This window comes from Vanacampus margaritifer, chromosome 19 (genome assembly GCF_051991255.1).
Source record: "Vanacampus margaritifer isolate UIUO_Vmar chromosome 19, RoL_Vmar_1.0, whole genome shotgun sequence".
Classification (NCBI taxonomy): domain Eukaryota; kingdom Metazoa; phylum Chordata; class Actinopteri; order Syngnathiformes; family Syngnathidae; genus Vanacampus; species Vanacampus margaritifer.
In genome coordinates, this window is record NC_135450.1 from 16,518,027 (window position 1) to 16,543,309 (window position 25,283).

At 39.3% G+C, this 25,283-nt stretch overlaps 3 protein-coding genes and 1 long non-coding RNA gene across 6 annotated transcripts; 3 read left to right on the forward strand and 1 right to left on the reverse strand.

The window, feature by feature from the left end:
• Positions 1-38: 38 nt before the first annotated feature.
• On the forward strand, positions 39-4,530 carry pex3 (peroxisomal biogenesis factor 3). Of its 2 annotated transcripts, none has more exons than XM_077553503.1 (12): positions 39-389; positions 694-825; positions 908-989; positions 1,097-1,140; positions 1,228-1,349; positions 2,123-2,189; positions 2,281-2,335; positions 2,399-2,537; positions 3,305-3,375; positions 3,457-3,579; positions 3,672-3,768; positions 4,066-4,530. In XM_077553503.1, exons 2-12 carry the CDS (start codon positions 819-821, stop codon positions 4,147-4,149), a joined length of 891 nt encoding a protein of 296 aa, XP_077409629.1. In that variant the 5' UTR covers positions 39-389; positions 694-818; the 3' UTR covers positions 4,150-4,530. The 2 variants fall into 2 exon arrangements, with proteins under 2 accessions (XP_077409629.1, XP_077409628.1); XM_077553502.1 differs by having other exon boundaries at positions 44-335.
• Positions 4,531-17,844: 13,314 nt separating this feature from the next.
• atf3 (activating transcription factor 3) lies at positions 17,845-19,445 on the forward strand. Its single transcript, XM_077552699.1, has 3 exons — positions 17,845-18,081; positions 18,176-18,283; positions 18,369-19,445. The coding sequence occupies exons 1-3, from the start codon at positions 17,845-17,847 to the stop codon at positions 18,687-18,689; spliced, it is 666 nt and encodes a 221-aa protein (XP_077408825.1). The 3' UTR covers positions 18,690-19,445.
• A 451-nt stretch (positions 19,446-19,896) lies between these two features.
• Positions 19,897-23,900, forward strand: LOC144039391 (uncharacterized). Of its 2 annotated transcripts, none has more exons than XR_013289430.1 (3): positions 19,897-20,108; positions 21,317-21,417; positions 22,571-23,900. It is a non-coding gene; the product is annotated as an uncharacterized LOC144039391 (long non-coding RNA). The 2 variants fall into 2 exon arrangements; XR_013289429.1 differs by having other exon boundaries at positions 21,320-21,417.
• Positions 22,520-25,099, reverse strand: nsl1 (NSL1 component of MIS12 kinetochore complex). Its single transcript, XM_077552695.1, has 6 exons — positions 23,821-25,099; positions 23,352-23,436; positions 23,154-23,287; positions 22,999-23,053; positions 22,873-22,928; positions 22,520-22,772 (listed from the first exon to the last, which is right to left on the reverse strand). Exons 1-6 carry the CDS (start codon positions 24,157-24,159, stop codon positions 22,551-22,553), a joined length of 891 nt encoding a protein of 296 aa, XP_077408821.1. The 5' UTR covers positions 24,160-25,099; the 3' UTR covers positions 22,520-22,550.
• Between the last annotated feature and the right edge of the window lie 184 nt (positions 25,100-25,283).

The window sequence follows — 25,283 nt, forward strand, 5'->3', positions numbered from 1 at the left end:
AATTCTTCTTCGGTTTGTATTTGTTGTTGTGGCTTTTTCTTGCTGCATCCTGCTTTGCCACATCCAATATGGCGTCGACGTCCGCTTTACGCATACGACTTCCGTTTACGCTATTGACAGTTAGCATGCTGCTAACGTGGCTTCGCTAAAGACTTGAAACTCGTGAGCTAGCCGTCATGTTGCTCGAACAGTGCGTCCAAAGATAAATGTACGGACTGTTTCGGGGACTTTTACGCCGTGGGACATTCCTCAGTGCGCGAGGATGTTTTCGTCCATTTGGAATTTTGTGAAGCGTCACAAGAGGAAATTTATCTTCACCGGAGCTGTAGTTGGAGGTACACTAGAAACCGTTAGCCGGTGTGCTAATGCTACACTGTGAAATTCAATTGGTAAATGAGTAGCTAGTCTTCTTGGCTTTCGGATATAGTCCAATAGTACAATATTTTTTATTGTTAATATGTGCTTAATGTTGTTAATTTTCCTACCTAAATCAACATACCTTCCAATGACATGTTCCTCAACTTCCTTGTTGTGTTAAGATAAAGAGTTATAGCCTACATGACATTTATTACTACTTGTTTGGTCTATAACTGACAGAAAATATAATAATGTTTTGCATTATAATTGGTCAATATGTCATATTTCTTTTTGTTGTCAATTTATGATACTACGTACTTTGCCCCCTCCCACCAGGTGTGTACTTCTTGGGCAAATATGCCCAATCCAAGATCAGGGATCTCCAAGAGAAGGAAGCCACCGAGTACATCGCTCAGGCCAGACGTCAGTTCCACTTTGAGAGCAACCAGAGGACGTGCAACATGACCGGTCAGGAAGTCAACACTAACAATAAGAATACGGAAGTCATAGGATCAAATAAGATGTTTTTTTTTGTGTGTGTATGTTTCAGTTGTGTCTATGTTGCCTCCGCTGAGAGAAGCCATCGTCAACCAGCTCAACTCAGAAAGCCTCACCGCCATCCTGAAGACCAGGCCAGTGTCACTCAACTTCTCTCTCAGTTAAAAGTCAAGTCCTGTGAAGTTTATTCATATAGCTCTAAAACATGCTGACGTTTTCTGTCTGCGCCTTATCCTGACAGGCCGGCCAATAAAATGGAGATCTGGGAGGATTTGAAGATCATCAGTAAGTCACACTTTGACCTCTCTGCTTGCGTTCCTTTATCGTCATGACCTCATTTGGCATCCGACGTCGGCGTTCTCTGTGTGGCAGGTTTCACGCGTAGCCTGGTGGCCGTGTACAGCACGTGCATGCTGGTGGTTCTTCTGAGGATCCAGCTCAACATCATCGGAGGTTACCTCTACCTGGACAACTCTGTGGGCAAGCCCCCTGCGGTGAGCAACGTTGTGAAAAGCTTCTAGAACAAACTGGGGTTGACAAGCTGTACAGTAGCTTAGTGGCTGGTGATATCATTTGTTTCCTCAAAAGTAGGCTCATTTTTAATTCCCAAGGCTTTTTTGAGGTTGTCATAGATGTTAGTATTACGAGGGGGTCCCTGTAAAATAAAACTAAAAATGTTTTCTAGTTTTTGAAAAGTAAGCATCTGTGTGTGAAGAAGAAGGAAAACAAGTTTACAATTATTTTTTTAAAAACAGAAAAAAATATTTGTAATTTTTATTGTTATTTTATTATTATTATCCTATTTTTTTATTATTTCCAAAAACAAATGTTTTTGATACTTTGGAAACAATTGTTTTTTTTGTTTTGTTTTTTAACAAAAAAATCTTTTGATTTTAAACAAATGTTTTTATTAAGATTTTTTTTCAATTTTTTGAACAAAATTATTTAAAAAAAATAATAATTTTTTTTTTTAAAGAATGGTTTTCGGATCTTTTGAAAATGTTCTTCTTTTTTTCCACCCTATTTTTGAAAGAAAAAAAAGTCATTTATTTCTAAAAAAAATTAAGGGTATTTAAAAAAAATTCTAACTAAATGTTTCTTTGACCCATGGGTTACAACTTTTTTTCTTTAAAAATAAATTTTTAAATACATGAATTTGTTTCTTAAAAGTAGGCTTATTTTTCATTCCTATGGCTTATTAGAGGAAACAAAAAAAATGTTTTGTAGTCACAAGCAGATTTGAGCGTCAGTGTATTTGTGTTGTCAGACTCTCCAGGCGCCGCCAGAGGTCCAGCAGCAGTACTTGTCCAGCATCCAACATCTCCTTGGCGACGGTAAGGACGCCATTGATGAGCAAATGTTTTTAAAAGATACTTTCATATTTAAATCCAGAACTAATGAAGCTGTGTCACTCTGCCTGTGCAGGATTGACACAGTTGATCACCGTAGTGAAGAAGTCGGTGCAGAACTCTCTGGATGGGTAAGACGAAAACAACTCCACTTCAAGAAGATTTCTGTTCTAATCGTGCGTTTGTGTGTGCAGCGTGTGTCTGAAGCAGAGTTTGAGTCTGCTGGAGTTGGAGCAGCACGTGAGTTGGATCCGAGCCGAGGTGGAGTCCTGTCCCTGCCGCCCGCTCTCATCTTACATGTTGGCTACCGACGACAACGCCCTCGCCGATCAGGTCCACACACATGGCAGACTTTGTTCATTCTCACCCGACATTGCAAACCCAAGCCAGTTCCAAATGACTGATGAAACGCTGCATCTTGAGTCGACTAGTTTCTCTTCTCTCTTGTTTTTTATTTAAAAAAAAAAAAAAAGTTTTTTAGGAAACTTTTTCAATATTTTTGTAAAAATAGTTTTATTTTTATTCGGAAAAAAAAGTTTTTCAATGTTTTGAAAAATCAATTTACCCCCATTTTTGATTTGTTTGTTTTTAAGGATATTTGGGGTAAAATCGATTTAAATAGCTTTAAAAATATATATTTTTTTTTTAACTATTTTGCTGAAAAAAGTTTTGCAATTTTTTCTGTTTTATTTTCTTTTTTTAACAAAATAATAATTTTTAATAAAAAATGTTTTTAAAAATCGAATTCAAAAAAGCTTTTTTAAGAATGTCTTCCAATATTTTTGTAAAAGTTGTTTGAATATAGATTTTTTTTCATTTAATTAAAAACTTTTTTAAGAATGATTTTCAATATGTTCTTTTAAAATATATATTTTTTAATTTGGGGGGGAAATTTTTTCGAACTTTTGAAAAATTGATTTCCCCCCATTTTTGAAAAATCGTCTGGGGAAAAAAAAAACACCCCAATAATATATCGATTACATCAATTATCCCAATGTAGAAGCGGCACAAACAATAAAACCAGATATAGCAAATGTTTTATTAACTTCATATATAGTAGAAGCCCCGAGTATGTAATAATGTGACGGCGTTGCATTCAGGCTTGCGGTCTGACGGAGAGCGACGTCCTGACCATCCGACTGCTCAACGAGACCAGGGACCTGATGGACAGGTAGCCATCTTGCCACCTTCCTCTCGACGCGCTCGGTCAACACGCTAACCAACACGCGTGTCGATGTTGTCGTGTGTTCAGTCCAGACTTCAGCGCCGTGTTGACTGCGTGCCTGCAACGAGGATTCTCTCGTCTCTTCGACAACCTGGCGCAGTTCTTCCACCCGCCGCCTGCTGACTCCGCCCACAACGCCGACCCTCACAGGTTAGTCTGTGTGAGAGATAATGCCCCCCCTTTGTTGTATTAACGCGTAATCCTGTGTTTCTCTGTGTGTGCGTGCGTGCGTATGTGTGTAGTCTGTCGTCCGTCAGTCTTCCGCTGGCCAAGATCATCCCCATCATCAACGGTCAGATCAACACCATCTGCAGCGAGACACCGGGACACTTTGTTCAGGTCATCATCATTGGTGTCGGGTAGTAACCAAAAAGGAAGGGAAAAATAGCATACATTTAAAAATAAACATTTTGGCTAACTGAATTTTTTTAAAAATGTGGTCACACCTTTCAAAAAATCAATGTACTACAAAAACTAAAGCAAAAAAGCATTTTATATATGCATTAAAAAAAAAAGAGGAAGCCCTCTCTTAATTACAATTGACTAAATTTAAGAAGTGAAATAATAACTCAAACGACTGCAAAATCCTAACGTAGTCTCAGTAGTAATGCTTGCTTTTGTCTTGTCATTTTTTAGGAGCTTCTGATGAATGACGACATGAAGGAGTTTGCCGCCAACGTGTACGACAGCTTCAGCACACCGCAGGAAGTACACAAGTAGGATGGGAAGGACCAACTATCATGTTTTTAGTTTAGTTTTTTTTTTTTTTATCAATCCCAATGACTCACGTCAGCCGAGCTGGATTATCGCAAGCACTGTTGCACCATGGGAAATGGAGTATTCTTTTAATGAAGGGCTGCTGTGTTTTGAGGCTCCGACAGAGGCGGCAGGTAAGTGGGACGTCACGGGCCGCCATTTTGTTTCCCGTCACGCGACGCGATTTTTCGTCTTTTTCGAACAAAATGGCCGCATTGGCGTGAACTTCTCTGTGGCGCTTTTAACGGTGACGATTGTTGACTTCCTGCCGTGACATTTGTCAGAGACTCCGAGCGGGAAGAAAAAAATAATTTCATTAAAGGAGAAATATTATTTGTAAGAGTTTCCAGGTGTCCTAATTTATGAGAGTTGTTTGTCAGAATCCACAAACTATAACTAGAACATATCACATAGTTTTGGGGAGCTCGTCTTTTGTTACCATGACAACCAGTGGTGACGCTCGGCTTACATTTTTCGCCCCTGTGATGCAATCAATCAATCAATCCGCTTTCATTTATCGTTTTCGTGGTTCTGTTCTCAAAAGAAATCCGGATGGGATTTTGGCTGTATTTTTAATGTAGTTCTGGTTGTTGCCCACAAGATGTCGCTTTTTTACTTCAGACTTCTTTTGACGGAACGTTCCAGAAGAATTTAGCCTTCGTCATCATGTTTGTGTTGGAGCATGTGTTAGTCAGTGAAACATTTCCGCTTCTCTTCATTATTAAGATGCTAAATTCCTTTTTAAATGGTCAATAAATAAATACGTTTCAACTAAGATTATCCAATACGTAATGGCTTTGTTCATGCCTACAGGGCTAGTTTTCATAATGATGGCATGGTTGGAAAAACCCCTAAAAAAAAAATGCTGATGTAGGATGATGTCATGGCTAGATTTAAAAAAAACTAAAAAATAACATTTTTAAATTAAACATGATGTAATTATGATACATTAGGCTTGACACCCACACATTCACAAATTATTATTATTATTATTAATTAATATGAATATATATTTTGAATTATCTGCGGATTTTCACTATTTACGGGTCGACCCAGTTCGTATCCCCTGAATGGCAGGTGGCCACTGTACCTTAAATATGCCGTAATATACATTTGATTTGTATAAGTATAATTAAATCTGATGTAAATGTGCAAAATTCATTATTAATTACATATAACCATGATGTAAACTTCAATTCAGTGTGTGAAACAATAGATATGCAAATATGCTACATTTGGCGATAAATATGCAGATGTGCTACATTCAAAGTCTATGATTAAATATGACAGAAATATGCGACATTAGCGCCGTATCGATATTAAATATGTAAACTAAGCATACAGAACATTTCAATGGAAAATATTGCACTTTTGTATATATATTATATATATATAATGATGACACATTTGCTGAGTCAGAATTACATCACAGCAAGAGTTTCCTCTCCATAACAAATCCCGTTTCCTAATGAAAGCCTTTCAGGGTGTGGAAGACTGACAGACAAAAACACGTTTAACCTGCAGGCATTTTTCCACAAGAACAAAAAAAAAAAAAAAAAAACATTTTTAATTGTTGCGATTACATTAACGTGCCTTCATCATCATCATCATCATCATCATCATCATCCTCAGCAGCGTCTCTGCTGAGATTGTTGTCCTGGCGTCCAGTCAAGTGTGTCACCTGTACAAATATTCCGCATGCGCTTTCCGACGTTATCTTTCCATGAAGTTTCGATGCAGCGTCGTGCCAGTCACAATGAGGTCGTCGCTTTTGCCATGTTAGCTCCTAATAAGGACATTTTTTTAACTATTCAATGTAATACCACCTTGTTTCCTGTCCATTGCCATTAAATTGTGACTTTATGGTTATTACTAATATCTAGGGCTGCAAATATTTTATTAATTGATTAATTTATGAATCAGAGTTTGAAAACATGCTTTAATTTCCATTTATTATTAATTGACGGTGCCGAAAATGCACACACATAAATTATGATTTATTCACCGTCAGAAAATCGACAAAAAATGTTAATGATTGTTTTCCAGAGTAAAAGCAGGTTTTTGCAAAAGTTTCAGTTTTGTTTGTATTAGTTTTAGCTCATTTTTAAATATATATTAAGTATTTGTTAAGTACAGGATAAAACAAAAAAAATGTATTGTGTAATAACATTTTCACTTAAGTTACTTTTATTAATATAAAATCGAGTTTCAGTCACATTTCAGGATTTCCCCTTTTTTTTTTCATTAACAAAAATGTAGTTTCCATTTGAGTTTTAGTCATTTTGTTAGTTAGGCACATATAGACAGAATGTGGACTGGTCGCCTGCCAATGACAAACTATGGATTGGTCTCCACTCAGTGACAGGCAACATATAGACAACCACAGGATTGGTCACCGGTCAGTGACAGGTGATGCTTTTAATGTCATTAGTGCGAGCGTGTTTACTGTTGTGCTTGTAATCCCGGTGAGTCACAAGTACGGGCAGACGCGTGGCGATGACATCATCCGCCATCATCCTACTATCCCGCCATCCCAACCCGCACCCCCGCGTTCACATCGCGCACGAGTGCTAACGCTACCCGCGGCTCCCTGCATTATTGAGCATCCCCGTGCCATCAGCTGCCACGCGATTGGCCGAGAGCCGCCTCTGCTGATTGGCGGAGGGAGGGCGTGGAGTGGAGGGGGGGGAACAGGGTCAATCCCTCATTAGGTATTCGGGATGATGCGGGCTGAGGTCACTCGTACTGAATGCTGCGATGATGTCATCTCACCTGACGCGCGCGCGCACACACGCAATCTTTCATCATCGCAAGGCTGCTGTGTTCTTGTCCTCGTCGGCATGTAAACAAATGCCGCAAAGGGGGTGTGGCCACACGCTCATGATTGATTGATTGATTGACCAATCACGTTCCAGATGACGTCATGTTTTTTTTTTTTTAAGGTGACGGCATCACTCGAGCTGGATGCTTTTTATGTCGTGGTGCTGAACAGAGGGCGACGTTGTACTATGTTCCCGATGCGGTCATTGTTTTCCAAAGTAAAAACTGATGTCTGCAAATGTCTTATTTTGATTGAACACAGAAGATAATCAGTCTTCTTTCACGAGGGACTACAGAAATCAGTCAACAATGACTGTTGATATGCTGAAACTAAAGGATTTGGCCCATTTTAAATTAAAACAAAAATGGCTCCAACCTATTTACTCAACTATTGAAATAGTTGTCGATTCATTTGATAATCGATTACTTGTCGATTAATCGGTTAATTTTGACAGCTCTTAATCGCTACACTTCAACTGTGAGTCAGAAGGTCACAATTTGTAACCTATGCATATAGCATATAGTTCACAAGTTCTGTAGTTTCCTATGATCTGGAGGGTCTGTGAAGGCAACAGGGGTGACTAGAGAGGAGCCAGACTTGTAAACTACGTACCAGTTAGCGTGATCGCTTTTTTGGCCTCCTCTCGGGCCAATCAGGGGTGGCAAATCCAGGTCCAGAAAGTCAAAACCCTGCCACAGGTTGGCTTTAGCCCCAGGTGCTAGCTAGCTAGTGCTCGTTTACCTGCTAGCTAGCATCAGTAGCTAAAGCCAAACTGTGGCAAGGTTTTGACTTTCTGGACCTGGATTTGCCACCCCTGCGGCCAATCGTAATATTTTATTTGTTCTCATGAACGGGTTTGTTGCTAGCTCACCGCGTGGCCTGATTCCTTCTGCAACGCTGCAATAAGAACTTGGACTGCCTCTCGCGGCAGGAGGCAGAGGGCGGCCATCTTGCGTTGCCGCTGTTACTGTCAACTTCCGCCAATAAATGAAGACGCCGAATAACGTTGATGTTTCACAGTAGGGATGGCGTGCTTGGGATGCGACTCCACATTTTTCTTCCTCCAAACGCGAGGAGTTGTTTATTTGTTGGGTTAAAACATCTTCAATTTCCACTATTTTATTTTCACATTCTGTCTCTCACAATGACGTGTACCTGTGACGGCAATAACAGCCATCTGTCGTCATTTGAAGTGGGAGTACTTAGAAAATACTTTTATGCCACTCTCTCTGTGTGCTTGTGTGTGTCTACACATGATCTAAAAATAGCCTCCACACACGGCGGTGCAGAATGTGTGACGCCACGCCGGCCCAGCCTGGGAATCCTGGGACATGTTCCATTCCCGAATGTTCTCTTTATGTTCTTTCTCTGAAAAAAAATTGAAGCTGTAAAACGCTTGCCCCCCCCCCACCCCCCCAAAAAAAAAAAAATCTGACAAGTCAATAAATCATTTTCATCAATTTCCGTCAAAAGTTTTCTCTGAGCTGTCAAGTGGGCCGGAGGACGGAAAGTATTTGTGTCGTAACGCGGCCCGGCGCAGAGGCTACCCTCTGGGTGGAAGTCCACGGCGCGGGGCGTGAATGGCATCGCCACGGCAACAGCCATGTCAACATCAATATGGGACCGCGGTGTGGAATGTTATCATGTTCCGCTTGCAGCGCGTTCACGCTGCGCGCACGGAATCGTGGCAAGCATTTGCGTCATCTTGACGTCGATTGTGATCGAACTTGCAACAATTATTGACTTGCTTGTTCTATGACGTGACGTTGGAATATCGCGCGTGTTTTTTTGAAGAAGCAGCATTTTAAATAGGACTTCTCGTCAGCAACATATTGACATGAATTGTTTGTTCTGTTGTCCTTAAATGAACCAACCTAAATACTGTCAAACCTCAGAGTTTGTAGATTCTAGTTTTTTTCTTTTATATTTTGCAGCGGTTTTCATACATTTACTCGCTTTTTGTACAAAAAAAAGTGTCAGACTGAACACAACACATATTTTAATCTTTTGTTTTTTAGCCGCTGACGGTGTGAGCAAAAATATTACGGTATCAAAATCACAGCTCTATAATGACCCTTTATTTTTTAAATATTTGAGTAAATAACAGCATTTTTTTCCATTTATTTTTTAAACAAAATATAGAATATTCTATAACAAATAAATAAGTGTTAACCTTCTCTTTTACTTAACTTAACTCATTCACTCCCAGCCATTTTCACTGAAGCAACCCCCTTCGCTCAAGGCTGTTTTTACTGGATTTGGACTGATTTTGCAAGGCCCACAGAATATTGTGTTCTATTGCTCTAAAAACATGGAACCTACCAAAAGAGAAAATAGTCTCTTTTTTTCATCAGGAAAAAAAATAATATTTGTATCTGTTTCAGTTCTGCAGCAATTAGCATTAGAATATAGCTAAGTTTCACAAATCTGTTTAGAACTGTGGGTAAATGAGCTTGTTTTCAACATGGCCCTGGTTGATCTCTTTTGGCTCTTACTACCATTTCTTCAACCATTCTTTGCCGTTTAGAGGCTGCTTCAAGCCTTTTGTATGCTCTGGGACACTTAAAACATTTAAAATAGAACGTAGTTATGCATTTTTGAGAGCAAATGAATTAATAAGTCACAGTGTCCCATTACTGGTGAGCTATTTTTAGAACAAACCTGTGTGCTACTTATGTTGTCATTGGGGCTAACTAGTGCCCACTGGCACCTTCTTCTTCTTTTTTTTCTCTCAATGCAAATAATAAGGCATCCGCGTTTGCAACATCTCTTTCGCCGCCTCATAACTGCTCGCCAGACGAAGAGAATTGTCATTGGGGCTAACTAGTACCCACTGGCACCTTCTTCTTCTTTTTTTTTTCTCAATGCAAATAATAAGGCATCCGCGTTTGCAACATCTCTTTCGCCTCCTCATAACTGCTCGCCAGACGAAGAGAAAATAAGATAATTGGAAGCAATTACCTTCAAAGAGGCAGATAGCTTGCTCAACTCTGTAAGCAGCCAATCCTATTGAGCCCTACTTAATGTCCCCTCCAAAAAAAAAAAAAAAAGAAGCTCATTACAAGTGATAGCCAGAATTAGAGGTTATTCAAACCTTGATTTAAAAAAAAAAAACAAAAAAAACATTGAGCCGGTAATTGGCCCATTTGCTGTATTTCAAACGGGAAAAAACGCATACGCTGTCCTTCAAAGTGGTGCACGCCTCCCAACTGGCCAATGATGTCAATCATTTTCAAATTTAAATTGTGCTTTATCTTCTCGGTGGATTCCAGTCAACATTTGACGTCGACGTTCCCATGATTATGCACAGTCGCTTTGTCAGAAATCTGCCGGGGAGATTCCACGCAAGTATGAAAAAGTACGCAAGGCGCTTAAAATAATCATGTGACGTGTGTTTAATATGTTAAATCAATCAACCAAAATTTGGTTCTGTGGAAGGAGGCGGGACTTAAATGCTCAAGTTTCCCAACCCGTCCGTCTTCATTCCCGACTTTATTTGCGGTGAGAAATGTCAGGAATTCGAATCACGTGACGCCGTCATGTGATTTGTCTTTTCCCAGCTTGAATTTCCATTGTGACGAAATTCAGGGTACGACTCGAGCATCTTGCTTGACAGAAAGCATAATCCGTTATTTGATGCATTCGTACAATGGGTTGATTCAAATGCTTTTGTTGTTATTCTTGTATCTCATGACATCATTGGTTGATTGTAAATCGCTAGCGTCGGGTCGAACCCTCGTACCTCCAAAATTGTTTGAGGAGACCCCAAAAACAGTTTGTTCAACTTTTAACATGACATCATCAAAGAGAGAAATACATTTTCAACACTTTAGATAATTGGTCAATCATTTGTAAAAAAATAAATAGATGAATAAATAACACCCTCATGTGACCAACAGAATATTAATATTAATAAATTCGGCCCGATGCCAGCAAAATAGTAATATAAACTATTTTATAGGGCTGTGCAATTAATCTAAATTCAATTACAATTTCAATTATTACACTCCACAATTACAAAATTGGCATAATCGTAAACAAAAATAAAAGATAATTAATACTAATTTTGAGTTGTTGTTAAATGTATATATTTTCTTGCTTTTTTTTTTTTTTTTCAAAATAACTAATTTAATAATAATAAAAAAAATCTTGTTAGGTCCAAAAAAACCTTACATAATGATAATGTATTTGTCTTAATATTTTTTTACGTTTAAACGTTTTCTTATTTTGTGCCAAAAAACTAATGATCGTCCTAATCGGGATTCATATTTTCTTCACAATCTAACTATTTATATGAACTCATTCACTGCCATTGACGCCTATAAATGTCAAAAATTCATTTTAACTATTTCTATTAGTTTAACATTTTTTCCCCATTTTTGTTAACAAGAGTATGAAAACCTAAAAAAAAAAAAAAAATTATGAAAAAAGAAAAGATTATTAAAAATGAGGGGCATCAGCCAATTCACATTTTTTATTGTAATTAATGGAATGACTTCAATAGTTAACTCACGATTAATCACAAAATTTTATATCTCTTCTAAATGTACAATTTTTTTTTTTCTAGGTTTTCATACTCCTGTTAACAAAAGTGGGAAAAAAATGTTAAACTAATAGAAATAGTTCAAATGAATGTTTTGAATTTTTTTTATACCCGTCAATGGCAGTGAATGAGTTAATATTTATATTAAAGCATTTATATATTTATATTCAGAAATATATTCTTTAAAAAATATTTTCCTGATTTGAATCATTTCCCTTGTTTAAAGAAACGGTTACAAATAATGTTTCCGTTGGCCAGCACGCCAACTGTTGAAGGTCCCGGGCAGATTACATTGACATGACAACATATAGAAAGAAGGCTGAAATCTGATTGGACGGGAGTGAAAAACAAATCATCCACATCCTGGAAACGGCGCAGCCAAAAGAAATGAATAGACTGTTGGGAATCATGCAAACGGACAGAACAAAAAGTCCAATTTGCGCCGGGACTCGCTTCCCGCCACTGTTCAAAATGACAAAGCGGCGGCGGCGAGAAAAAAAAAACGGCCTCAACCAGAAAAACACGAATGCGCGCTCACACGGCTTTTGCTTCTTCTCGTTTTGGTTGCTTGCGGCGTTGCATCATTGTCACGCTGCCACGTGATTGGCCGACAGTCGATGTCGATCTTATAAATACCCAGCAGCGCATCATTTACAGAAAACAATATTGGGAAAATTGCAAAAACATTTTTGTTTTATTGGCCCTTTGCCAAAATAATCCTTCTCGTAAGCGAATGAATGTATGATACGAATGTTTTTATTGCTATTTTTGTCCTCTTGTCGTGGAAAATTAAAACAAAATGAAAAATTCTAGCCACATGTAGCATTTTGAATGCACTGTTTATGTTAGCATTGCAACTAATGATTATTTTAGAAATTGATTAATCTGTGAATTATTTTGTTGATTAATCCAAAAAAAAATTATATATATTTATTTATTTATTTATTTATTTAATACGTATAAACGTTTTGACGATTGCATTCCAAAGTAAAAAAATAAAATAAAAATAAAAAGTTTAGTTTTGATTCAACACAAAGATGACCTGCCCGCTTGGATCGGTTCATTCGCTCGCTCGCTCTCTTGTGCTGCACATGCATTGTGAATCTTAGGGGGGGGGGCGGAGGGATGTATGTAAGAGCAGAGTGGGGGGGGGGCGGGGGCGGAGGGTGGTATGGAAGAGCAGAGTGAGGCGGGGGAGGATTTCCCGGATTAGCCGTGATGAGAAAGAAGAGGAAGAGGAGGGATGGGTTGGTGCGGGGGGTGTAGGTGGCGGAAGCGCCGCCACTTCCCGGAAGAGCTGACGACGTCACCGGCACATGACTTCATCCAAAGCGTCTCTGGTGTGCCCATGAAATAATTATACGGCATTATACGGACATTTCGCTACATCGGAGTGCAATAATCAAGGAATACTACATGATAAAAAAAAAAGATCAATTATGTAATTCAAGACAGGTTGGTCACAGTAAATTTAGGGGTTATTTAATTTAACACCATCATTTACGTTGGCATGACTCCAAAAATAGACGTGTCTAATTTCATTAATTTATTATCAAAAAAAATTTTTTTTTAATTAAATATAAAAAAAATAATTAATAGCTAAAATGTTTTAATTGCATTTTTTATGGATATCTTTATTCTGCTAAAAAAAAATAATTCAATTTTTTTTTTAAATATAATTAGTTTTTTACGCTATGAAATATGACATTTTTTTTAATATTTGTAAAATTAGTAATTTCGTATTAAGAATTTTTGTATCTCATTTATTAAATCATTCCTAGTAGTGGCAAAAAGATAAACAGCACCTTTAAAATACTACAAAACAAATAAAAACATTTCTGTTGACAGTGATGAGGTTTTGAAGTACATATTTGTATTAAATGTGATTTTTTTTTTTTCCATATTGAACAGTGGCAACGCTCTCACCCACAATCTTCTTTCATCATCCTCAAACCCCCCCCCCCCCCCCCAAAAAAAAAAAACCGATGGCATCAAACTTTCACTTTTTCTTCTGCCGTATTTCTCGACAGCGTCAACAGAAAGAGGAAGAAGAAGGAAAAGTGAGCGCGGTGTCATAACGAAAGCGAAAGCGGGTCAAAGTTCACCCAGCCGCCTTGCCAGCGCGTTTTCCATGACTGTCAGTTGCCATCGACATTTCACAATACTGCAGGTGAGCCGCGATTGGTCGCCACCTGAGGCCCGAGCTACTGGGATGTCATTTTAAGTCGACAGCAGGTGGCAAAATGGCCGCCCCCTGAGATGGATAAATATGGCTGGATTTTGCTGCTTAACGCAATCTTAATTAGATTACCGTTTTGTTTACACTAGTAGTGCTGCATAGAACTTATTGTAAACAAAATTTGGGGATTGACTTCCTCTTTTAGGCAAAACAAAACATGAAGTAAGTCCTCCTCGCCAGTAGTCGGCGCTATACTGAGGCAGTTTGACACAAAGTTTGTCACAAACAAAGGCCTTTGCTTACAATTTTTTTGTCATTGTTTAAATGACAAATGAGTACTCAAATAATTCATACTCGTACTGATAGCGGTCTGGGAAAAAAAAAAAAAAGTGGTATTGAACATCTCTGTGTGTGTGCGTGTGTTGACACCGCAGCTAAATGAAGACGACGGACATCAGTGTGTATTAATAGCACGCGCACACACAACGCGTACACGCACGCTTGTCGGGATCTAATAATAACGCAAACGATTAAAATGGCTAAGCGTGTCACTTTCTTTTCCTGATGCGACCGGTTGATGCCAGTGGAATGGCGGCGGCGGGCGACGGCGGCGGCGGGGAAACACCTGCCTGCCTCACACACACACACACACACACACACACACACACACACACGCACACACACACACACAAAAGATAAGGGCGGGCTTCTCAGAGGCATTAAACAAACTTCCCAAGAAAAGAAACACACTGACGCTCATTCCGACATACTCCAATTTTAATCATATTACTTTTTCCTATATGAGTACATTATACATATTTTAACTGTATTCATAAAAGGGTGTGACTGCATTGTCATAACTTAACAATTATATTCTTGTGATATTTGGCCTAATGAGGGTATGAATTAGAATCTTGCCTGTCTCTGAATTGACTTTTTATGGTTGTGTTTATGCGAGCGAGTCGGTTTCGCTTCACAATCTTCTTTCACTTTGTCGTAAAAAAAACCAAAAAAACAAAGTTGATCAGTTCTTGTCAAGTCGAGTTTATTTATATAGCCCTTAATCACAAAATAGTCACAAAGGGCTTCACATGCCCACAGGTGACAAATATTAACGACATCCCACCATCAAAAATATTCACAAAATAGTCACAAAGATATTTCACTTTTTTTTTTATGTATTCATTTTTGTTCTTTAATTAATGTTTTCATATTTTATTGAATTTATTTAAACGAATGTTTTGTACATTTGAAATCGATATTTTTTAAATGTTAATATTTAAATTTACCACTCATAAGTTCCCTAATGTGTGCTAAAATAAATTCACTTTTGTAAAAATGAAAAATAATTGTTGAATTTTGTTATATTTTGTACTTAATGTCACGGAAAAGAACAGGTGCACAGATAGAACCCCTGTGGTGCGCCTCCTTTGTAAAAAGTTTCACGCTTCATGTTTATTTTGTCATTTAAAAAAAAGATCTAAAGACACTTTTATTTCAGAAGGCCTTCCAAAATCTTATGTTTTCTATTTTGGTGACGGTGACATGGTCGTTACAAACCTGCACTTTTTTTTTTAAACCTTTTTTTTATAATAATTTCGAATTCCTTTGTTTGATTAGTGTCCTACTAAGAAAGTAAAATGTGTATTACTGTTGTTTCTATTTTTCACCCTAACCATTCAAAAATATCCTCACACATGCCTGAGACCAGTTGAGAAACTTCCAAATGACGTCACGCCGCGACACGAGAACATTTGTCAACATTTCGTCTTACTCAAAATGCCAAACGACTTCCTGTTTGCGGTCATCATTCCTTCAGCACTTGCCAGCATGGTTTGCTTTTTTTTTTCTTTGCTTTTTTTTTTTACCTGTACCTTAAGCAGTTACTTAGGATAGCCCACTTGTATGGCAGCTTTAGAGTGCCTCATTGTCTGCCCTGAGTGCACGCACCTCTTGCAGAGAATGGTCTTTTCTTTTTGAAGTCTGACTAAACAATCACGACCTGGTAGGACGTCAGCTCAAGCATGTAGTCAATGTAAATATCATCAAGATGCTACATGAAGTAGCATTCTTTTTTTTTTTCCCCCAGCTCAACGTGGTGATATTTGATTAACAGTTCTATCTAATTAAGCAGAAACGCCCACAGCATTTGACAGAATGTTTTTCCACCATTTGATTTTTTTTTCCAAGACTAATTTTTTTCCACATTGATAATGACAGCCCAAAAAAAAAAAAAGAAAAAAAGAAAATGTGCTGAGTCAGCGCTCGCATCCTAATTCTGATTGACATCAATCAGGTGAACATCACCTGATGGCAACTATGAGGGTGATGTCATTGACTGGATCGTGCGGAAAAGGAGCGACTTACTTGTAAAAAAAAAAAACGTGGCTGCCAAAAAGTCACAAAATGGGCAATTAGGGCAGAATGTTACAAAAAGTTGGAATAAATGTAAGGTGACAATGTTGAAATGTTACCCTAGAAAAGTTGTGATTTCTTCAGCCAATGTACTTGTTTAGTGAGTCATAATGTTGCAATTTTTGGAAAATAAAACATTTGTGAGAACACGTCTTATGAGAGTATGAAATTGTACACCGATAAAAATATTTTTTATTGTAAATTTTAAAATTATTAAATAATAAATTGAATATGATATGTTTAGCTAAATAAATTTAAATAAAAAATTACATTATCAGAATACAGTACAAATACTAAAATAATAAAAAATGATTTATATTAACAAATAAATAAAGTTTTCAAATACTATTTGTTGTTGAAGTAAGTCCTAATTATATGACACAAATATATATTACATTGTAATGATTTAAGATTAAGAATAATGTCAAAATGTTCCGGTAAGAGTAATAACCAGTTATAATATGAGGGGAAAATGTAATGTTACAAGCGTTAAAAGAAAAATAAGTCATTTTCATTCCGTCATTTCAAACTGAAGTTGTAATGCTATTAATATCTACTCGTAGTTTCTTCCTATAACAAACTCCAACTTCTTCCTGTAATCTTACAACTTTTTTTGTTCTCTCTCTTTAATTCAGCGCTGGTTCATAAAACGTGAAAACTTTCAGCGAGATCAGAGAAATCAAAGAAATGAAAGGAGCTACTCGCGTTTGTCTTGCATTGCATCGTGACGCAGCGATTTACACGTCACTAAGCCCCGCCCCCGGGTGTGTGCGTGCGCGCGCATATAAGCGTGACGCAACCGCGAGCAGCTCAGCTCACACGCGCACCAGCCGGCTGGCGAAACCTCGCACACACTTCAGCTACTCGATCGCACTCAAAACACGTAAGTTGACTTTTAAAACGTTTTTCTTGTTTATGGGAGCTTTTCGAGCGCTTTTGTTTGGCTTCAATGTCGTAGTGAGCCATAAAAAAAAAAAAAAGAGTTAAATAGTAACAATAATGGCGATCATATTTGAATGTATTTATGACTTCGTTAAATCGCCTTGTTTTCAAGCTAACCCAACTTTTTGGTGTTTTGTTTACGTTGGAGCATATTCGGTATTTGTGTGTCCTTAAATACAGTGAAAGTTATTCTATGTAAAAATCGGCTTCCATTATTTTCATCATACCCACATCTATTTCTTCCTGAAGGAAAATGTTTATTTTGAACTGTATTTTTATTTTATTTTATATATATATATATATATATATATGCATGTATACTGTATGAGTAATAACAATGTTCACATAAAAGTTTTTGTCCTCCTTTCTACTCCCGTTTAACATGTAAACTCTGCTGAACTGTCATCTATTAATGATCTTTTTTAGATCTTATGTTTAATCATTCAGTCAATCAATCACTTTCAGTTTCAGCACTGATGAATTGTTGATGGAATTGATTTTTATGTTGACATTAAAAGTTAAACAACAATAACTTTTTACTACCTTAAAAAATGGCTCATCAAGTTTTATTTTGGCAAAAAAAAGTAGGTCCTGTTTAAACATTAACGCCTTGCTTAAACGGGGGGAAATGAACTCCTAACTAACCAACGATAATAACTATATACTATCATCTTTGTATGTGCTCAGTCACGCAACATTCATGATGTCATCATGGCCCCGATTTCCGACTAAATGCGACTTTTTGCCGCTTGCAGGGTCATGCTGCATAACTCTCGTCCAACGCTGGCCGACGTCAGCTGCTCGTCGCCGGTCCGGCGCCTGTCCCCGGTCCCGCATCCGTCCCCGGTCCCGCGCCTGTCCCCGCCGGGCTCGCTGTCCTTGGACGACTTGAGCCACTTGACGGGCAGCGCCGACCGCGACCTGGACCTAGCCGGCTGCGCCGACCTCAGCTCGGACGGCGCCAGCTCCTGCTCGGATCTGGGAGGGAAGACGCGGGTGAGTTAAATTTACAGATTTTGAATTTGTCCGTTGACATACCCAAACTTTTTCAATAAAGTCATTGCGGCTATTTTTGTTGTCATGGCAACAGCTGTCGCTCAGCGAGGCGGACAGGAGGAAGCGAAGGCGGGAAAACAACAAAGCCGCTGCCGCCAAATGCCGCAAGAAGAAGAAGGACAGGACGGACTATTTAATGCTGGTACGTTCAAAGTTTGTTTGTAATTCCGTTCATAGCGGAGGGTTTCATTCAACCTGACCGTCCGGCGTCCATTTTGTTCTGGCAGGAGTCCGAGAAGCTGGAGAGCGTCAACATCAACCTGAAAGCTCAGATCAAAGCTCTGAACCAGCAGAAGCAGCACCTGTCCTACATGCTCAACCAGCACCGGCCCACTTGCATCGTCCACACCCACAACGGACACACCCCCGACCACGAAATGGCCGACCTCTTCGTGCGCCACCTCCAAGACAGCCCGAGTTCCGTCTGCGCACAAACGTCCCTCTTCACCATCGGCGACGCCGCCGGCTCCATCTTCGCCGCCGCCCCGGAACTGGACGCCGGCGGGCTGCTCGGCCTCGACCACGTCGAGTGTTCGGTTTCCATGTGACGAGCAGGCAAAATCTCGCCGGGGAGGTACTGCGGGTCCTCAACACTGCTTCTCTCCTCACAATCCCAAGCTGCTGATTGGACGACGTCACCTGCATCACAAACTTGACTTTTAATCGTTCTTGTCCGATCCAAGGCGCGAAGCTGGAGCACTTTTTTTTGTGCCATGTCCACTAGATGGCACTGTGACTGTTGTACAAATACTTCCTGCTCAGCGATGCACAAAGAAGCTGAGCAAGAAAATGTTTTGTTTTTTAATGTATTTATTTAAAGAATGACAGTAAACTGTCAATAGCGTACGCGACGCAAAATGCTGCTAAATGTTGTTTGTAACCTCTCAGGACTTTACAAGCGGCGTCCCGAGTGAGTCGTAATGATTCCGACACCATAAAACTCGACGTTAGCGACATCTCAAGTCTGCTAGCATACGAGCTAACGGCTACTGTTTGTGGTGTGGCGACAAAATGTCTGATACGGCTACATTTCTAAAACAATGGTTTCATGCGTGTGTGTTACTGGGTGGCACCTCACGGGTTGTGTGTGTGTGTGTGTGCGTGTGTGCGCGTGTGTGTGTGTGTGTGTGGTAAAGCTACACGAATATGTTTTGTTTTATACCACTTTTGTACTATATGTTTGGTCATGTGACCATTGGAGCTTTAAGCAAATATGTTCAACATGTAGCAGGTCAGAGACCAGCTTGTTTTTGTTTTTTAAAACTTTGGTTAATAAAAAGTTGTATGACAAACAAGAAACCAGACTAACATTTTGAGATTTGGTCATGGTGGGTTTTTATTATTAGAAACCAACTATTAAGATTGGCAGTACCTTAAAAATAAATGTAAAAAAATTTGCCTGAAGCAGGTGAGAATTTTGAGTCGTTCGTAGCGACTCAGGCCCTAGCGACGTCATTTCCTGTTTCTACAGGTGGGCCATCTCAGTCCTTTTTAAAGTGGAAGTCGACTTTAAACATTCTTTGACATTAACATGTTATATGTGAACCCACTAGTCTAAACACGACATTCTAATTAATGTTCCATTTGTGGAATATGAGTTACGAAACAAAATCCAGCCATTTTGTCCATCTTAGGGGGGCGGCCATTTTGCCACTTGCTGTCGACTGAGGGTGACATCAATGTTGCTCAGGTGGTCTCAGGAAACAACTAATCACAGCTCAGCTTCAGAAAACAGGTGAGCTATGATTGGTCGTTGTCTGAGCCCTGAGCAACTGTGATGTCATCTTCAGTCGTCAGCAAGTGACAAAATGGCCGCCGCCTGAGATGGATAAAAATGGCTGGATTTTGCTGCTTAACTCATATTCCACAAATGTAACAGTTATGGGGGGGTTGGTTTCCCTTTAAAAGAACTCTTTCTACCTACAAACTCTTGTTGTCACGTATGTGAGTGAAAGCAAGAGGAAAAGGTGAGTCACATCAATTGTTTGTGTTAGCATGCTAGCACTTAGCTGTAGCTTGTAGCCTCTAATCACCTACAACAGAGCCAAGGACCAATATCACTACTCTGAAAAGTGGAAATTTGAGTCGCTTTCTCTGTCCGAATTTTGGTCAAATCAAAGCTAGAGTTCAACTAATCTCTCGCCCCACCTGATCCTCTGACACCTGAATTGCGGCGTGTCTAACCTGTCAAGCTTTTGTCTTCCTGTTGCCAGCAAACATTGACAAAACTGAACTTGGCACGTGGCTAATATAAGGTCAAAGGACACTCGCATGCACACCCACAGCATGCTTAGTCATTCCCTCAGAGCAATGATGATGCAAGTCAGTCACAAATGGAGGCAAGACGCCTGAAGCAACTTCACTGTCACAAGGTTCAACCTTAGGATGGCGGCGTAGCAGGCTAGCCATCATGTCAAAAGGCTGACGCACCAAAAACTAAATCAAATTTCAAAAAAGGAAGTTGTGTAGGATTCAACTGTATAAATAGAAACGGATCAAAAGTTCAACAGAGAGGTTGTCATCGAGTCATATGAGCAAGCTAGCTAGGAGGCTAACCAGAGTTCCTGAAATGAGTTTGCGAAAAAAGAGTCAAGTGAAGTGAAATATATATTAGTGAAATTGATTTAAACATATCATCTTATGTGAAATGGCTGTTTGAAGACATTTGTATGATGTTAACATGCGCTAGATGCTAAAATATGATACTGAGATTTTCGACTGAGAAGCTAAATTTAAAAATAAACATGAAGCTAAACATTTCAACTAAACACTTAATGAAGACACACTTTACTTTTCTGAGGTTAGTGTGGGCTAGCTAGGATACTAAATACACTTTCAAGGTTTATTACTGCGCTCAAGTAAACATAATAAATGGCATCGAATTTACATTTGACAGACAACAACTTTAATTAAACATTTGTTTGTTGTTACTTGGGCACGCCGCACGTTAGCACGTGCTAGCTATAATGCTAAAACTTGCTCTTGGAGGCTTTTGGGCAAAACTTTCAAAAATAAGTGTTACGGTATTGTCATACTGTGTTTAATAACAGAAACTGTTGACTTAACAATAACAGCACCTAAAGTAACTTTCTGCCAAGGTTCTGTTGACCTTTTGGCCGCGCTAACTTCCTTATTTTATTTTTTCTACGTTTCATTTCGTCATGACCTCTGCAAGAAGAAGATGACGACGATGGTGCAAAGAGGAAGTGTCACTGCAACATGACCGAGGTCAAACGTCAACCTATGCCACCTCTGTGACCTCCAACTGACCTTCAGGCAAATTAAGATACATCCATCAAAATTATTATTTTTTTTTTTTAATAATTTATCTTTACCTTAAATGTGACACAACTATCTAATGTTAATGTACTTTTTTTTTTATTGAAAATACGAATTTATAAATAGGTGTTACGTATCCTTCCTCTCATCAATCTGGTATTTGGAAGGTTTTATTAAAATAATCACATCCATTTTATAAATGGATGTATAGCTTGTATCCAATCTTGATGTTTTATAATAATTTTGATTTTGTATCAGCTGGAAAATAAATGATGTCATAATTTCCATAAAATGCAATATTTATATGTAGACTAACTAGATTTATTTATTTAATCTTCATTCATCCAAGTAAAAACATTGAAAACAGATTATTTTTTGCAACGCCAACCTGGCGGCAGACAACTAATGCAAGGTCTTCAAAATTATATTTAGGCAATATAATAGATATGAAATCCAGATATCCAATCAGAATTATTTGCAGATTTAAAAAATTCAATCTGAATTTTTCAGGGAAATTCACTCAGGAGCTCTGTTATTTTCATATTCCAGTCTTTGGCGACCTCAAGAGGTTTAAATGTAAATTAACTACATGTAAAATAGCTTCAGTAACATTTCTACGACGTTTTTTCAGCCTTATTTTGTGAAAAAGTAGAAAATGTAGATTAACTAGATTTATTTGTTTAATCTTCATTTATCCAGGTAAAAACATTAAAACCAGATTATTTTTTGCAATGCTAACCCGGCAGCAGACAACTAATAAAAGGTCTTCGAAATTATATTTAGACAAAAATACAAATAAAGTCCAGATATCCAATCAAGATGAATTGCAGATTTTAGAAAAGAAAAATCAAATCTGAATTTTTCCCCAGGGAAATTCACCATCAAGAGTGCTGTAATTTTCATATTTCAGTATTTGGCGACCTCTAGCGGTTTAAATGTAAATTACATGTAAAAATCACAAAAATTACGTTTGCTCGGGAGACCAGCGATTATATATTGTTTTTTTCAGTATTGTTTTATGAAAAAAAGGATTTAAATATCCGTATTCGTCTGTCGGCTTTAAAATTCAAAAGCTTAACCAAAACGACTCAAAGAACAAGCTGAAATACAAACTTTTATTTACATGAGTTTCACTTTTCTACATATCCAGCCGAGGCCACGGCGTCCTGCACGTCTCGTCGGACCAACAGCCGATCCACGCTGCACTGGGCGGAGTTTGGCGAGGGAGGCGGAGTTTCTTCCGATTGGTTGCTGCCAAACACTTCCTGGTGCACCACCAACGACGCCTGGCTGGTCTTCATGCTGATCAACTCCAGTAGGCCTTCGGCCTGATTCTGAAGCGTGCGGATGGACTGAAAGAAACAACACACACACACACACACACACACACACACACACATTGTTTGCATGTGTGTGCGTGCATGTTGTCTGTGTGTGTGTGTGATATTATACCTTGATGGCCTGCGTGGTGTGTTCTGTCAGTCCAGATGGCCGATGTGGCAGGATCTCTGATCACAGGACACAAGTAGGTTATTTTGTTGTATAGTGTGTGTGTGTGTGAGAGTGTGCGTATGTTACCTGTCAGAGTGTTTTTGAGCTTCTGCTGAGGTTTGACTGCTTTTCCTTTTAAATCCTAAAAAAAGAAAAAAGAAAAGGCAACGCAAGTCATTTGAAGCGAAGGTATGAAGCAAGTCACATCTCCCCAGGAGGGAGGAAGTGCAGGTGACACCCACCGCAAGTTGCCTCTCCATTTTGAGGGCATGTATGGCCGAGCGCAGGATTTGCGGGGGGAGCGTGCGTCGCTTCTGCGTCATCCCCACGATGGCGCCGTCCAGCTCGTCCTCCAGCTCGGCCAGCTTGTCCACATCTGAGACAGAAAGGTCGTTTAGCGCGCCCGAAAGGCAATGGTGCACATATTGGTGGTTGTTCACCGTCGTCGTCGTCGTCGCCGTCTGGAGCGTCGTCCCACGTCTGTCCATTCACCAACACGCTGGCTTGAACGGCAGCCTCAAAATCCTGCACACAAAATAACACATTAAATGAAGCTGAAAACTTTTCATGTTGTATTAAATTGACTGCTTTCTTTTGTTACATTTTATTTTAATTTGAGTATGTGGGCATTATTTGCTTTCCTCTATACCGTCTAAAACTATTGTCATTCGGACTGTTGTCAATAAAGTTTGTGGTTTGAGTGGCGTTCGTTGACGCCCGTCATTCAACACGCTGTCTCGTCAACATCCGGGTATTTACAGTGATCGCTCTTAATTCTTTTCCTGCGTCCAACGCTTCCGCACGTAAGTCATTGAAAGTTTCGTTTCGTTGCCTTGCCTGCTGCAAGTAACGTAGTTGGATGCGAAAACTGACGTCGTTTTTGCGAGCCACGCGCGTCCTAAAACTCACCGCCAGCAGCTGCTCAAGTAAACGTTGCTTGGTATCTTCCGGAATTTCCGTTTGCTCGTCCAGCGCTTCGTTTAAAATAGCTTTGTACTGATTCATCTGTCCGATAACTTGTTTTTTGGACGTCACCCGCACTCGGAAGTCTTCGTTTGTCTCGGATTGATTTTGCGCGTCCATTTTTTGCCGCCGTGTTTTGTTTTGAACGGTGGACTTCCGGGTTGTGTCGCATTGAAGGTTCCGTGTAGGAACGTTGTCCTCTTTCCGCGCATCAAAAAGATGAAAAGTCAGAACATATCGGTCTATAATTAAACAATCAAATAATTCAAACGTTTTGAGCATCATGATGAATTGATTGCAGTTGCTTCTGGTGTGACGTGGCCACCGGGGGGCAGTATAAAATCATCATGCAGACACAAACAAAGATGACTTTCACAACTACTGTAAGTGACCCAAAGTTATCCCAGTACTTCTGACCAATGAGCATTTTTAACTAAATTACCCTCTTACTACTTTTATTATATAAATAGCATACTTATGTGTCACATTGCTTTAGTTGAACATAGGGTAGAGATGATTTGATTAATTGGAGTTTATCGCTGACACTAACATGGCTGTAAAAATTTTATGTAAAAATCAAATCACATTTGTGGGAAAAAATATTTCTTAAATGTTTTTGTAAGGTCCAGTCCTAGATAAAAAATAATAATAAATACACACGCACATAGCAAACACACCATATCAGTCATGTGACTTGGGGCAGAGTAATCAGATTACTATTGTAAAAGTCCTATTTATGATGGTAGTCTTTCTGACGCATTATAGTGCATATAGAGCCACGGGAGGAATGCGGCTTAGTGTGATGTTGTTGTAAAGGATCAGCGTGGCGGCGGCGTGTGAACGGAGAGGAAAACGAACGCTGCCACGCTGAGGAAAGTTTGTGTGTCAGAGGTCAGTCAGCGTGCGCCGTTCCGATGTGGAGAGTCGCCGGTGCTCCATGGCGGGCGGCTGCGAATCATCTGGAGGGGAGACCAAGTGGTTAAAAATTCAATAAGGAAAATCTGAATCTGAAGAGATTTAGTGTCAGTGGAGCACAGTACGAATTTTGGAGAGAAAAAACGCAACTTTTCACAACTGGAATAATAGCACATTTTGAATTGTATATTGTAATTGCTGCCGCAGGAACTTATTTTGTGTTTGGACCTCGTTAAGTTACAGCTTGGTGACGTTATCGCCACAAAAATGTAATTTTTGATTTTGATTTTCTTGCCATAGCATTTTGTGACCTCACTGACCTCACTTTTGTGTTTCTCGGGAAATGACAAGGTGACACTCAGAGCAATCCTCAAAATGGCGTCTCTCAGGGAGGCGGGCGGGCGGCGGATGCCCCCTGCCTGGCATCCCCCGTTGCGGCCCGCCCGTCATGGCGACCAAGAGCGCCGGGCTGGACCGCAGGTGCGCTCGATAAT